Source organism: Ornithorhynchus anatinus, chromosome X2, assembly GCF_004115215.2.
Source record: "Ornithorhynchus anatinus isolate Pmale09 chromosome X2, mOrnAna1.pri.v4, whole genome shotgun sequence".
NCBI lineage: Eukaryota > Metazoa > Chordata > Mammalia > Monotremata > Ornithorhynchidae > Ornithorhynchus > Ornithorhynchus anatinus.
This window is the reverse complement of record NC_041750.1, coordinates 24,456,068-24,471,143: the sequence shown is the minus strand read 5'-3', so window position 1 is coordinate 24,471,143 and position 15,076 is coordinate 24,456,068. Positions and strand designations below refer to the sequence as shown.

General features: G+C 45.6%; 1 protein-coding gene across 1 annotated transcript in view; it reads left to right on the top strand.

The window, feature by feature from the left end:
• DTNBP1 (dystrobrevin binding protein 1) overlaps window positions 1–14,347 on the top strand; it is a 74,567-nt gene extending 60,220 nt beyond the window's left edge. The window contains exons 8-10 of the mRNA XM_016227182.3: window positions 8,437–8,592; window positions 11,059–11,202; window positions 12,725–14,347. Coding sequence (XP_016082668.1) covers window positions 8,437–8,592; window positions 11,059–11,202; window positions 12,725–12,978 — 554 coding nt within the window. The 3' untranslated portion in view covers window positions 12,979–14,347. The remainder of the gene's footprint in view (window positions 1–8,436; window positions 8,593–11,058; window positions 11,203–12,724) is intronic.
• Window positions 14,348–15,076: the final 729 nt, after the last annotated feature.

Genomic DNA, 15,076 nt, shown 5'->3' with positions numbered 1-15,076 from the left:
TTGCATGTCTTCACAGCAGAAACGTTTGCAGGCTTGTTTTCAAGTAGACAAAAGGGGCATTTTAATGCCCTTTGTTGCTTATTAAGGAACTGCTGAAATGCTTTTAGGAGAGCTTTTCAGAGCTGCCAGAGATCCTTGTTCTGCACCCAGTAAGCGCTCAATACATCAGGGGAAGCAGCATGACATAATGGATAGAGCACAGGCCTGGGAATCAGAAGGTCATGGGCTCTAAGTCCTGCTCCAGCCACTTGTCTGCCGTATGGCCTTGGGCAAATCACTTCACTTCTGTGCCTCAGTTATCTCATCTGTAAAATGGGGCTTAAGACTGTGAGGCCTATACAGGACAGGGAGAGCGTCCAACCCGATCCACCCTAGTGCCTGGTCCGGTGCCTAGCACATAGTAAGTGCTTAATACTGCTGAAAAAAAAAAATCCCATTGATATCGGTTGGCACTAAATGGCTGTCCACTCTTCTACCTCCCCCAAGAGGGGTCAGAAATGGGATACTTTTGATCTTTGCCCAGCTTTAAGATCTAGTTGAGATCAGTCAATTAATGGTATTTATTAAGCACTTTGTTCAGAGCCCTCTATAGAGAAGCAGCATGGTATAGTGGATACAGTAGGTGCCTGAGAGTCAGGAGGTCGTGGGTTCTAATTCCGGCTCCGCCACTTATCTGCTCTGTGACCTTGGGTAAATCACTCCTCTGGACCTCAGTTATCTCATCTGTAAAATGGGGATTAGTTTGTCAACCCTATATGGGACAGGGACTGTGTCCAACCTGATTAGGATGTATCTACCCCAGCCCTTACAACAGGGCTTGACACACAGTCAATGCTTAACAAATACCATCATTATTACTAAGCGCTTGGGAGAGCACCGATATCCCCAGCCTCAAGGAGTTTACAATCCAGTGAGTGTACAATCTAATGAAAAACACAGTGGAGTAAATATTATCTTATTAAAGATCTCTTTGGAATCAAATCCTTTGGCTCCATCTGAATGGTAGGTAGCCTGGGGGCTATGTTTGAGTGACCCTAGATTGTGCTCATTTCCTCCTAGTTAATTGATGGAAATTAGCAGGGCGTTCTGGAAGCTTGGATCCCAGAATAGCATTTCCTGTAATGCATTTGAGAAGCGGCTCTTCCCCCCAGCTGCTTTGCCTGAAATGAGTAACACTGCATCTGAATGGGGGTGAATTGTCTGTCTGTCTGTCTGTGGATGGTTAGTCTTCAAGAGCACGTTAAGGTAAGTGTGTACTGTTCTCTGTTGCTTGAAAATATCTCTCTGTGGAGGATGGCTAATTTTGGATTTTGTTTAGGAAGAGCCCTTTTAACCTCCTATGTCAGAAATGTTAACTAGGGCACATTTCCCAAATTTTACCAGTTTTTACAGGGGTTGTTTAAAGATAAATAAGTCTGTGATTTCTCTCTCAATTAGTGGTATGCAATGGTTTTACTGGAGAAGCAACGTTGCCTAGTGGAAAGACCAAAGATCTATTAGCCAGAGGACCTGGGTTCTAATCCCAGCTCTGCTTCTTGTCTGCTGTGGGCCTTTGGACAAACAACTTCATTTCTCTGTGCCTCAGCTTCCTCATCTGTAAAATGGGGATTAAGACTGTGAGCCCTGTGTGGGTCAGGGACTGTATCCAACATGATTATCTTGCATCTACCCCAGAGCTTAGTACAGTGGCTGGCACATAATAAGCATTTAGCAAATACTATTATTTTATTTTATTTATTGAGCACATACTCTGCCTTAATAAGTGCCCTAAATGTTAACTCAGGAATGAAGAGGGGAAATTGGAACTCCTTTCAATTTCATAATTAATGTAAATTATTAAAGAAGTAGGAACATTTTTTTCAAAGCCTATAGAAAATATTGCTTTAGGGTGGACTGGAAAGAGAGAGAAGCATCAGGCATTGAATTTGAAATTTTGAAAGAAGTTTTAAAAAATCTGGGCAACTGAAGATGGTTTTTTGTCTTTGACTAATGTGATTTGCATTTGGTTCTTAAATTCAGGAAGCAAAAAAATTTAAATATTAAATAGTTGAGTGGATCTTTTAAACAGCTTCTCTTTCCTTTGAAATGGGCAGGGGGGTTAAGACTAGAGGACTAGAAAGGAATTAATTAGTAAGGGCATACGGTGCGGTAGATATTCTTGTGGTGTTAGTCCTTTTTTTTTTCAGTGTTAGAATATTCGAAATGTTCTCTCTAAACCTTTTGTTTTAAGGATAATGGGGAAAGCTATCAGAAAGGAAAATGCCTTGGGAAAATAGAAGCCAATCTAGTGTGATCATCTGTCAATCTCTTCAAAGTTGCAAATCACTACCAGTTCTCTGTGACACTAATTTTAGCATTGCATTGTTGTGGGGGTGGCTTTCCTGTTCTATAAACTAGTCGGGAGCCTTTTCATGCTAAAAGTTGCCAACTTAACTTAATTGCAGTTTTTTGTTGTTGTTCTTAATTAACCTTAGCTCTGCAGAGAAATCTGAGTCCTGACTGTTTGCATTTCTCTACTCCCAAGTGACATTGCACCCAAGCCATTAAAAAAAAATAGTTAAAATACTGATATATCAGAGGTTCCCTTGGTAACATGTCCTGGTGTTTCTCAAGCCTTATTCTCTACTTTTAGTGAATTACTGGAAACAAACTGGTCTAATTTTAGGTTCTTTCATTTGGAATTAATTTTTCCACGTTTTATAAATGTAAGGGATTTATATTTAAGGGTAAACATCAGTTTTCTGGCATTAAAATCTTGAATCAGGATTTGTATGTAGTTCACATTTAATTAGCAATTTTAGCAATTTGCTTTTTGGTCGAGGATTATGGAGGCCCGGTTTCATCAACAGGTATTGAGTAAGATGCTGTAGTAAGAGCTTCTTAGAATTTGGAGGGTAAAGGAGATTGCTTTGTTTTTGAGGGGGCAACAGAGAACACTATCTTATTCCTCTAACTTGCTTTCCTCTGACATAATGAAAAAACCCCAAACGCCAGATGCTTTTGGGACCAAGAAGTGTTGGTAAGAATTTTCTTGCTGCAGTCCTGTGGTTGGCCTAAACCTTCTGCTCATTATTCTGAGTACAGAGCTAACTGTGCTTTAAAACAGCGACTGCCTCACAAACCTGTAACTTTGGCGTTATCCTCGACTAATCTCTCTCATTCAACCCACACATTCAATGTCACCAAATCCTGTCGGTTCTACCTGCACAATATCGCTACAATCCACCCTTTCAGTCAATGAGTTTTATTTATTGAGTGCTTACTATGTGCAGAGCACTGTATTAAGCACTTGAGAGAGTTTAGTATAACAGAATTAACAGCCACGTTCCCTGCCCATAACAAGCTTAGTCTAGTCTAGTCTCCATCCAAGCTGCTGATCCAAGCATTTGTCCTATTCTGCCTTGATTACTGCATCAGCCTCCTCACCAACTTTCCCTCCACCTGTCTCTCCCCACTCCAGTTCTTACTTCACTCTGCTGCCTGGATCATTTTTCTAAAAAAAAGTTCAGCCCAATCATTCATTCTTTCGATCGTATTTATTGAGAGCTTACTGGGTGCAGATCCCTATACTACGCTCTTGGAAAGTACACTTCAGTCCGTATTTCCCCACTCCTTAAAAACTTCCAATGGTTGCTCCATCCACCTCCGCAGTGCTCTGCACACAGTAAGCGGTCAGTAAATACCATCGATTGATTTCTTAGGCTTCCTAAATGTGTAGCTCTTATCACTAGACCCCTTCTCGCTGAGCGGCGTTATAGTTTAATAGTTGTCATTTCTCCACACCAGCACTTTGCTTTAAAATGGATCCTAGATGATGCCCTGGGAATATACAGCTGGATTCCAGTCCCATTGTCTGAGCTAATTTTGATTCCATGCAGAACCTAAATCATGGCCGGGGTCATCATCGGCATTGGGAAGTTCCTAACTTTCTAAAGTGAAATAGTTTTTCACTTTCGTCAATGGGGACGGTCTTGGCTAAATATTCCAACAGGTGAGAAGGTAGAGCGAAAGCCCCAGCATATCAGATGGTAGTGCCTGAAAGTCAATGTTCTATGAAAGAGACGATGACTTCATTCATATTATTATTCTACTTTAGCTCCAGTAAGAGCTATTTTGAGGCTATCAAAATCCTCGTCATAATTCTTCCCCCATTAATCCCTGCTTGCAGAGTTGCTAATTCTGGAATGTCTGAAAATAAACAGTTTAGTTAAATTCCTTTGAAGGGTTTTAAATACATTTAATATATTGGCACTTTTAGCTTTGACTCGCTCTAAAATTTTTAGTGGTCCTGAAGGATTTGAGCAGTTACTTTGACAGCTGAACTTGAAATTAGATGGGATCCTTGAGAAGTTTACTTTTTTTTTTAAAAAAAAGAGCACTTTGAACCGATGACAAGCTTATAAAAGGATTGTTTTATATGGGCTGGATTGTGTCAGGGTGAGTGTGAGGTTATTTCCCATAATTGGAACTTGAGGTAATGTTCATCAAGATCCTTCTAGATTATTCTGTCCTGCTCTAGTCCTCTGTAGGATGTAAGCTTGTTGTGGGCAGGGAACGTGTCTGCTAATCGTACTCTCCCAAGCGCTTAGTACAGAGCGCGGCACATAGTAAGCACTCAAAATTTGAAGAATCAGAGTGCATTTCAACTCTTGCGACCTCGTCTGAGAATCAATCTATGGTATTTATTGAGCGCTGATTGTGGGCAGAGGACTGTACTAAGTGCTTGGGAGAATACGGTACAACATAGTTGATAGACATATTCCCTGCCCACTTGGAGCTCACGATCTAATCAATCACTGGTATTTATTGAGCACATATTGTGGGCAGAGCACTGTACTAAGCTGTTGGGAGAGTACACTACAGTCCAAGGAACTAGTTCTCCAGTCAAGAGCTAAATACAGTCCTGTACTTTTTTTCAGCTTAACCAAGCTTTTAAGTCTATAATCTAATAATAATAATAATAATGCTGGTATTTGTTAAGCGCTTACTATGTGCAGAGCACTAGTCTAAGCGCTGGGGTAAATACAGGGTAATCAGGTTGTCCCAAGTGAGGCTCACAGTTAATCCCCATTTTACAGATGAGATAACTGAGGCACAGAGAAGTTAAGTGACTTGCCCACAGTCACACAGCTGACAAGTGGCAGAGCCGGGCGTCAAACCCATGACCTCTGACTCGGAAGCCCAGGCTCTTTCCACTGAGCCATGCTGCTTCCCCAATCTGCCAACATTTGACTCCTGGAAGATCATGAAATAGTTTATATTCTACCACGCAGCTGTTTTTGAAAAATTTAAGAGAATTGCTAGTTTATTTCAAGAGCTCATTGGAGAGTGCAAGCTCCCTGTGGGTAATGAATGCATAAACACATTTGTTTTGTTCTTCCCAAGCCCCGATCATTGTGCTGTATTTCTACTGCTAAATTTAAGGGATCAGGTCTACCAACTCTGTGGTATTGCAACTCCCGAGTGCTTAGTACAGTGCTCTGCAAATGGTAAGTGCTCAATAAATCCCATTGATTAATGGATAAAATCCCAACAGCATTTGGGACACCCAAATGGAAACTTTTGACAGTTTGAATATTAGCGACTGAACACTGACCATCCTAGAATGTAAGCTTGTTGTGGAAAGGGAGCGTGTCCATCAATTGTGTTGTACTGTACTTTCCCAAGTGCTTAGTACAGAGCTCTGCACACAGTAAGTGCTCAGAAAATACCATTGATACCTCCTGCCGTCTTCACTTAGATCTCCCAATCAATCATATTTATTTAGTGCTTAAGGGAGTACAATATAATAGAATTGGCAGACTCTTTCCCTGCCCACAATGAGCTTACAGTCTAGAGGAGGGAATCTCAATTGAGAAGTAGCGTGGCCCAGTAGAAAGAGCATAGGCCTGGGAGTCAAAGGAACTGGATTCTATTCCCAACTCTAACACTTGTCTGCTGTGTGACTTGAGGCAAGTCAACTTAACTTCTCTGTGCCTCAGTTAACACATATGTAAAATGGGGATTTAGATTGTGAACCTTATGGGGGTTAGGAACTGTTTCCAATGATCTTGCTTCTTCCCCAGCACTTAATAGAGTGACTGGCATATAGTAAGCACTTAAATGCCATTAAAAAAAAAAATCCTGGCACTGCTGATTTCTTCTCACCAGCCATTTCTAAAAATGGATTATTCTCTGAAGCAACAGTTAATATCTCTTTCAAATTAATCTTTAATCCAATTGTAGACAGATTTTTTAAAAAACAATGTTGGCCAAAGATTTTAGAATCTGAATTTGTAAAGTTTTATTTCTTCCTTTGTAGTTAGTAACTATAGGCCTAGTGTTGGATAGTTGCACTTTTTCGAGCAATGCTATGCATTGAGTGCTTAGCATGCAGAGCACTGTTCTCAGCGCTTGGGAGAGTACATTAGAGAAGAGTAGGCATTTAGTACAATTGTTGTTCTGCAGTGAAAAATCACTGGAGTTTGCACCTGGCACTTAACTCTTGTGAGAACTGATTCATATGTCTTGAGAGTCTGCCTCCTCCCTGTGGACCTGCCCCACAGCATTTCTGATAGGTGAGAGGCAGGGGGAGGCCAGGTTTGGGATTTTGGCCTCTCAGTTCATGGCCTCGGAGACCCTCTTCGCCATCCACCCATTACTTGTGGGGGCAGGGGAGAAATGCAGTTCTTTTAAGGCCGCCTCTTATTTATATATCAAATATGTAGACCTTGCAGTAAGACTTTAATGCTAAATCAATAGTTGAGTTTATTATCCACGTGTAATTAAACTGCCGTATTGATGTCTGTTAGAAATCTTGACGTGCTTTTTTCCGGAGAGCCAAAGGGCAGCATCATTTTTTGAATGCAGCATTGTGGCATCTGCCCCTGCCTCTTCCCAAGAAGCTTTGTTCAGGAAAATTCAAACGTGTCAGAGAACGTGTGGAGACCACATAACTTCAAGGAATGATATCTTTGCACAAGAAATGGCTCTCAGGATTCCTGTGTCCTTTGCAAATCCCCTTTGTTTTTAACCAACTGCAGGGCTGTGAGGGAATAGTTAAAAAGCTTTTGGTGTCTTTGCGGTCTAGCGCTGCAAAATTATTCATTGCTGGATTAGCTTATTAAGTGACCTTAAGAGGATGGCCTAAATGAAAAGGAAAGGTGGTTTGTTTTTTTCTCCAGTGAGGTAGAGGAGAAAGATGGCACAATTCATTGCCTGACACGGTGCATTTATTTCGGTAATGGTTGCTTGAGTCTAAAATTCCAGTGAAATAATTGTTTCTCCCCAGTCTCAGTAAACGCTAAAGTTTTCACTTTCCTCCGCTGACCCCATTACTTTTAAGGGACTGTTGGCACTTGATGTTCACCATTCATTCATTCAATGGTATTTATATTGGACGCTTACTATGTGTAGAGCACTGTACTAAGCACTTAGGAGAGTACAGTATCACAATAAACAGGCCACACCCTCCACCCCACAGCACCTGTGTTCATATCCTTCCACCCTGTCCTTTCCCCTACGTGTAATTAATCTGAATGTCTGTCTTCCCCCTGTAGATCGTAAGCTCCTTGTGGGCAGGGATCAAATCTACCAACTCTGTTATATTGTACTCTCGCAAGCATTTAGTGTACTGCTGTGCACACAGTAAGTGCTCAAAAAATACCGCTGATTTCTTGAGTGATACATCGTCCACTGATCCAAATCCGTTTCCTTATTGGGCCTTGGCTCATGGCACAGTCTGTGGTCGTATCTCCCCGCCATAACCCAGCCTGAACCTCGTCAGGGATCTGAGCAGCTCAGGAAGCAAACATACTGATGGTGGTCTCATTATGGAGCTTGGCTTGCTTTCATCGTCTGTTCAGAATGGCAAAAGAGTCACCTGCCCCGCTAATTCGGATTTTCCAACCCCACATCATCATCATCATTATTATTGTTATAGCATTTTGGTATTTCAGGGCTTTTTCTGGGTCAAGCACTGTTCTAAGCAGTAGCTACAAGTTTTCATTCATATATTGAATCGTATTTATTGAGCGCTTACCGTGTGCAGAGCACTGTACCAAGCGCTTGGGAGAGTACAATTCAGCAACAAATAGAGACAATCCCTGCCCACAACAGGTTCACAGTCTAGAAGGGGGGAGACAGACATCAAAACAAGTAAACAAGTAATCAGGTCGGACCCAGTCCGTGCCCCACATGGGACCCCTCTCCACTCATTTGTGACAGCCTTAAGTGGTGGAGAGCAATGCCACCCGCTTACCTCAACAGGGTACCGGAAATCAGGGAGAGAGAATGTGGATTGAGCGAGGGCAGAGCTTTCTGCAACATGGGGCGAGCCCCGTTGCAGAGCTATTGCTGTGAGCGTTATCTCCTTAGACATACTTGGAACACAGAACCTTGAACAATTGGGGGTTTGAAGTGATCTCTGTTCACAGTGTCCCGCTCTTCTGTCCCCAGCTGAACTGGATGTCCAGCACACCCAGAAGGCCGTGGACATGGAGCACGCCCAGCAGATGAAGCTCAAAGAGCGCCAGAAATTTTTTGAAGAAGCCTTCCAGCAAGACATGGAACATTACCTCTCCACGGGCTACCTGCAGATAGCAGAGAGACGAGGCAAGTGGGAAGTGGCATGGCTTAGTGGAAAGAGCACGGGCCTCGGAGCCAGAAGACCTGAGTTCTAATTCCCAGCTCTGACACTTATCTGTTCGGTGACCTGGGCAAGTCACTTACTTGCCCACTGAATCCTACTCCCTCCTATTTAAGACTGTGAGCCCCATAGTGCCAAGCACTGTACTAGGAGCTAGGGTAGATACAAGATAGGTTGGACAGAGTCCCTGTCCCACAGGGGGCTCATGGGCTAAATAGGAGGGAGTACAAGTATTGAACCCCCATTTTACAAATGAGGACACTGAGGCACTAAGAGGTGAGGTGACTTTCCTTAAGGACCTTAGCACTTAGTACCTGGCACAAAGTAAGCACTCAACAGCTACCATAAAAAAAAAAAATAATACCTCCACCTATCATGCCAAGAAGTTCACGGTCTTCTGTCGGGGTGCCAAGTGGGGGCACGTTCCAGAGAAGCCAATTAGATTTTCTGCACCAAACTGAGGTTTCTGCTCCCCTCCTCCATTTTTAGGACCCAATAGGCATACAGTGTTATTAGGTAAATGCTCTCTTCTCCACCTGTTTTTTGCCTCCCACCCCAGTTTTATTCATCTCAGTTTGGGTAATGCTCAAGTCTAGAATTTCCTGTTGAGTGAGGAGTGGAGATTTTTCTTCCATTTTGAGGCTCACAACTCCATTTTACCAGTGGTGATGATGGAAGTTGAGTGATATCACGAGATTTGTTTTTGCTTTCTGAAAAGCAGAAGTCTTGCCATGGAGTTTCAGAGGCAGGGTCAAGTAAAGCATGTGGTCCACTTGGCAAATTTCAAGACAAAAGCTCTTCTCTCTCAGGCAGATGATTTTCTTTATCAGACTGGTTAACCCTCCTTTTTCCAATTCTTTAGAAATACGCCTTCTTGGGCTTTGTGACTTGCTGGACATTTTGCTTTAGAATGAAAAGTGGGGACCCTTTTACTGCACGTCCTTTTTCAGTTGGCTTAGGGTAAAGGGCAGTCCTTACATTTTCCCCAAAGAGGTGTGTTGGGTCAACTGGATTCATATGCCTTGCTGTGGCAAAAGGCCAGACAGTGAAATCTGAAATCTGTGTGGGCTAAAGAGCTACAATGGCGGTTTTAATCTAGGTGTTTTCTTCTCCTATTGAGTTAATAATAATAGAGAAGCAATGTAACGTAGTGCAAAGAGCATGGGCATGGGAGTCAGAGATCGTGGGTTCTAATCCCAACTCCTCCACTTGTCTACTGTGTGACCTTGGGCACGTCACTTAACTTCTCTGTGCCTCAATTCTCTCATCTGTAAAATGGGGATTAAAACTGCGAGCCCCACGTGGGACGACCTGCTTACCTTCTATCTACCCCAGTGCTTAGAACAGTGCTTGGCACATAGTAAGCGCTTAACAAATACCATTTAAAAGATAATGATTGTGATGTCTGTTAAGCACTTACTACATGCCAAGCACTCTGAAGTGCCGAGGTAGATACAAGATAATCTGGGCTCACAGTCTGAATAGGAGGAAACAGAGGGATTGAAATCCCGTTTTGCTGATGAGGGAACTGAGGCACAAATAAGTAGTTTGCCGGGGGTCACGCAGGAAGTAAGTGGCTGAGCCAAGAAGCAGCGTGGCTCAGTGGAAAGAGCACGGGCTAGGGAGTCAGAGGTCATGGGTTCCAATCTCGGCTCTGCCACTTGTCAGCTGTGTGACTGTGGGCAAGTCCGTTCATTTCTCTGTGCCTCAGTTACCTCATCTGTAAAAATGGGGATTAAGACTGTGAGCCTCACGTGGGACAACCTGATTACCCTGTATCTACCCCAGCGCTTAGAATAGTGCTCTGCACATAGTAAGTGCTTAACAAGTACCAACATTGTTATTATTATTAGAACCCAGGTCCTCTGACTCCCCGGCCCATGCTAGGCCACAGTGTGACCTAATGGAAAGCGAGACCTTTCTTCCGGTTGTCCCCTCTGCTTCCTCAAGGCCTGGAACCTGCGACTCTTCTTACTTTACACTCACATGTTTTGACTTCCGCCTCTGGCTCGCTAGGCCAGACCCTGCGTGATCTCACACTTCCTCTTACCTCCAGGATATTCTCCACAGGCGCTCCCAGCTGTCACCTTTAAGGTCAATGTATCGATGACAAGATCAAGTGAATTCCTGAACTCCTCTCCCCGGCCACTCCCCGACCTTTCCCATCCCTCTCTAAGTCCCATGATTACCCCTGATTCCTTTCCCTCCTTCACTTCACATTCAATATCGCCCCCAAGTCCAGCTGATGTTCCCTCTTCAACAGTTCCCAGACCCTCTCTCCCTCCCCTCAGTCCAAATGTCCGTCACCCTGGTCCGGCCAAGTCCCGGCTCTGTCCGAGATCAGCCTTTTCACCCAAGCCTACCCTGGGGGAGAACCCCTGCTGGAGAGCCCATCTGATTCATCGTGTTGCCTTGTGTCGTGCTTACCGCAGAGCCCATCGGCAGCATGTCGTCCATGGAGGTGAACGTGGACATGCTGGAGCAGATGGACCTGATGGACATGTCGGACCAAGAGGCGCTGGACGTCTTCTTGAACTCGGGAGGCGAAGACAACCCCGTATCCTCCCCTGGGTTAGGTAAGAACGTCTTATTTCCCATCCAGACAGCGGAGTCTCCCCCAGCGCTTAGTGCAGCGCTCTGCCCACAGTAAGCATTTGATAAGTACTACTGCTAGTCCTACTAACCGTTGTTTTTTTAAAAATACGGTGCCTACTATGTGCCAAGCACCGTACTAACCGTTCGGGGTAGATAGAAGCCAATTAGGATGGACACACAGTCTGAGTGCCACGTTAATCCCCGTTTTACAGATGAGGGACCGAGGCACGGAGAAGTGAAGTGACTTGCTCAAGGTTCACACAGCAGACGAGTGGCAGAGCTGGGATTAGAACCCAGGTCCTTCTGACTCCCAGGTCTGGGATCTATCCACTAGGCCACGCGGCCTCTCCCTAACTGCAGACGAACTGCCTAGGCCTCCCAGGGCAGCGAGGACCTGTACCCCCAGACTGGGGTTTCTCCCCTTCTGAGGCCTAGAGGTTACCCCTGTTTCCAGCCCCATCTCCTCTCTCCACCCAGCCTTCCTGTCCCGGGTCTCTCAGAGCACGCCGCACTTTAGAACGGGCTTTCCAAGTGGCCTCAACCAACCCCGCAACAGCCAGCAAAACTGGGCCATCCCCTCCCCGTGACTGCATTTTAAGCCAAAAGTAGTTGATTTCTGACCCGCTGCTCTGAAGTGTTTCCTAGCCTGAAAGGTGTTTTGGTTTTTTTTTTTTTAAAAAAAAACAAAACAAAAAATTTCCCTTTTAGCCCCCAAGCAGGAGTCAGAGCCAGAGTTGGAGTGTTTGTCGCGGGAACCGTCCTGCCTATTGTAGTCATGCACTCGAACAGCTGCTGAGCAAATCTCTTCTGTCCCAAGCTCTAAACCCACTCAAGTCGTCTGGCCGGCCGGCCTCCAAGAGGGGTGCCGAGGTGAGCGAAATGCTTGCCCCCACACTCTCACCCTCCTCTTCCTCCCCGGTTCTCTCCTCAGCCCCTGGCCTAGAACTCTGTCAAGCTATAATGGGCCTCTTCCTCTGCTGGCCGCAGTGAATGATGAAGCCTCCAAATTAACCAAATTAAGTGCTCAGAGCCCACAGGGCTACAATCTCTATCCAGTCGGCATTGGTGAATTGTCTAGTGTGGGTATAAAAGTTGGGAGGGGGAACTGCTTGTAATCCCCGCTCCGCCACTTAGCTGTGTCACTTCGGGCAAGTCACTCGACTTCTCTGTGCCTCAGTCACCTCATCTGTAGAAGGGAGATTAAGACTGTGAGCCCCACGAGGGACAACCTAATACCTTGTATCTACCCCAGCGCTTAGAACAGTGCGTGGCACATAATAAGCGCTTAACGAACACCATCATTATTACCACCATTAGAGGAGAGGGGTAGGAGGTTCTCCCACAGTTCAGAGGTCTCAGTGAGCAGCAGCCCCAGATGGACGGTCCAGCCACTGCGGAGACCCTCTCAGTCTTCGCCTCCCCCACCACGAAGCTGTTTGGCCTCAGCGGACACCGGCTACCTGGCCCCAAGTGTAAAGGAGCTGTTTCCTCCTCTCTCTGCAGGGCCCGAATCCAAAATCTACCAGCATGAGCTAAACCTTCAGGTCCCAAACCGGGCAGAACTAAGAACCAAACCGTCCTGGTCATCCTCCCCCCGCACCGACTCCGCCGGCCAGGACGTTAGCGAAGGAGGAGAGTCCCCGGTCGTCCAGTCCGACGAGGAGGAGGTTCAGGTGGACACTGCCCTGGCCACTCTCACCACCGACCCAACGGCCAGCCCAGACGGCAGCGAGGAAAGTGACTCTCAGACCGCCTGAATCCCGGCCGGGGTCCCAGACCGCCCCAGCCGCTCAGCCGGGGTCCGGCTGGACCAGCGGACTTTCGAGAAAATTGCCAACAGCTGAACCCGTCCTCCAGGCACCACCGATTTTCTCCAACGATAAGATCCAAGGGGTTTGAGCACGTCCAGTTATACTGAAGAAACTTCTCACAGAGGGGGTGAATCCAAGATTTTGTTTCCACAGTGTTCCCTGCAGGGTTTTGTTTTTTTCTTAAAAGAAGATAATCTCCAGGGTGACGCAGAGAGACGAAGCCAAGGGAGGGGCAGCGGCCCGGTGGGCTCAACGCAAGGTCCGCTCAACCCACGGGTCGGCCACCGCCTCAGGGATGGAGGGAGTTCAGCTTTCGAATGCAACGTTGCTCCCGTACCTCAGGCCCCTCGGCCCTCAAGCTCAAAATCCGGCCGTCTCTCGCTCAGCCCCGATCGGTCTTCCTTCCGTTACCACCTACGCCGCCCCCAGTGCGGCGGCCCGCCAGAAACCCAAGACCGATCCCGAGCCCCGGTCGCAGGCTAAGCCCCACGGAACCCGACGGGAAACCGGCATCACCGGAAGCGACTAATCCCCGCTCCTCGCCCGCGCTGCCTGAGGTCTGTGCAGGTGAAGACGACAGCTAAGGTGATTCTCTCCTTCCCCCACAGCCAACCGCGGACTCAGCATCGGGGGCCGGGGGGGCGTGTGGGGGGGTGTGGGGCGGCCCCGACTCACCTCTGGCATAAAGTGGCATCCGAGAGTTGCGGCCCGGGTTCGCCTCAGCCTGCGTTCTTCTCGCTAAAGGTGGGTTGGGGTTAGAAAGGGGGCAAGGGGAAAGCGAGGCGGGGCGGGCACAGCCACTCAATCCCGCGGGCACGAGGGTCCCCCCCCGACCCTTCCCATCTTACTTTGGGTCGGGTTTCGGAAACCGCTCCCGTCCAAGCACTCATCTTCCATGAGACAGACAAATGTCCAAAAAACTTTTGTTTTTTATTATTAAACCTTGTAGTACAAACCTGAAAAGTAAACAAAAACTGGCAATAAACAACATGAAGTCTTTCCTTACAAGGAAAGAGAGCAGAGCAGCGCTAATAAATTAAATGTCAAACTGTAAGCCATAGTCAGAAGTTTACTGTCCAAAAGAGGGGAAAAAGTACACAGCAAGGCCATAAAAACTGGACAACCACATTGGAAAACACTCGACTCTGTTTATGTTCTTGTTAAATATTCCAAAACAGTTCAGTCTTCTGCAACAACAACCAACAAATTGTATTCTAGGACTTTCCTGACAGTCTTCTCCTGGCAAGCTCAGTGCAATATGGGTAGCTACGGTATTGTGGGATTCAATTATGAAACAAAGAACAGTTTGTGAAAACATTTTTCCCTTTTTTATTCCACACATACTGTACACACAACCGGAAATGGGAACCGCTACTCCATTATTATTTTTTGTTGTTCAGTGATGTAAGCAGCACTTATAAATGTTACAAGAAAAACCCTGTAAGCATCCAAACCAACCGATGAAGAAACTGAAATGTAAGGCTTTTCTTCATCTTGTCTCTTCACCCCACCCACCCCGTCCCACCCCCGCCCCCACCAAGAAAAAGGCTCAAGTATTTAAAACAATTTACAGGCTTATGTACAAAAGGGATGTGATTTTTTTTCTCTGTTGTTACAACATGAACAAAAAGAAGACAAGGATGAACGCAAATGCAGTTTCACATTCAAAAAAGAACTACGCAGGTTTCCTAGTGGCTCTAAAACGTGATCCGAGAATGAAACAAATTCCAAAAGAAAGGTTAATGCTGACTGTGTGAAGCTGTGAACCAACAGCAGTGGAATGGAATGTTTGTTAGAAAGATTGCACATCTATGACAAAGAAGCACTTACGGCTTCAATCGCTTGTTTATTTTTTTTTGTCCTTTTTTTTTTCCTCCACTTAAGGATGCTATTGAAGGGTTTTTTTTTTTTTGATAAAGTAGCCAACAGCACCAAAAAAATAACAAGAATGGATTTCCTAATGAAATCAGGCACAGTTTTCCCTCCTATGACTCCCCCAAGGCAGGCAGTGTTTTCTTCCCTCTTTTTTTTTTCTTTTTTTTTT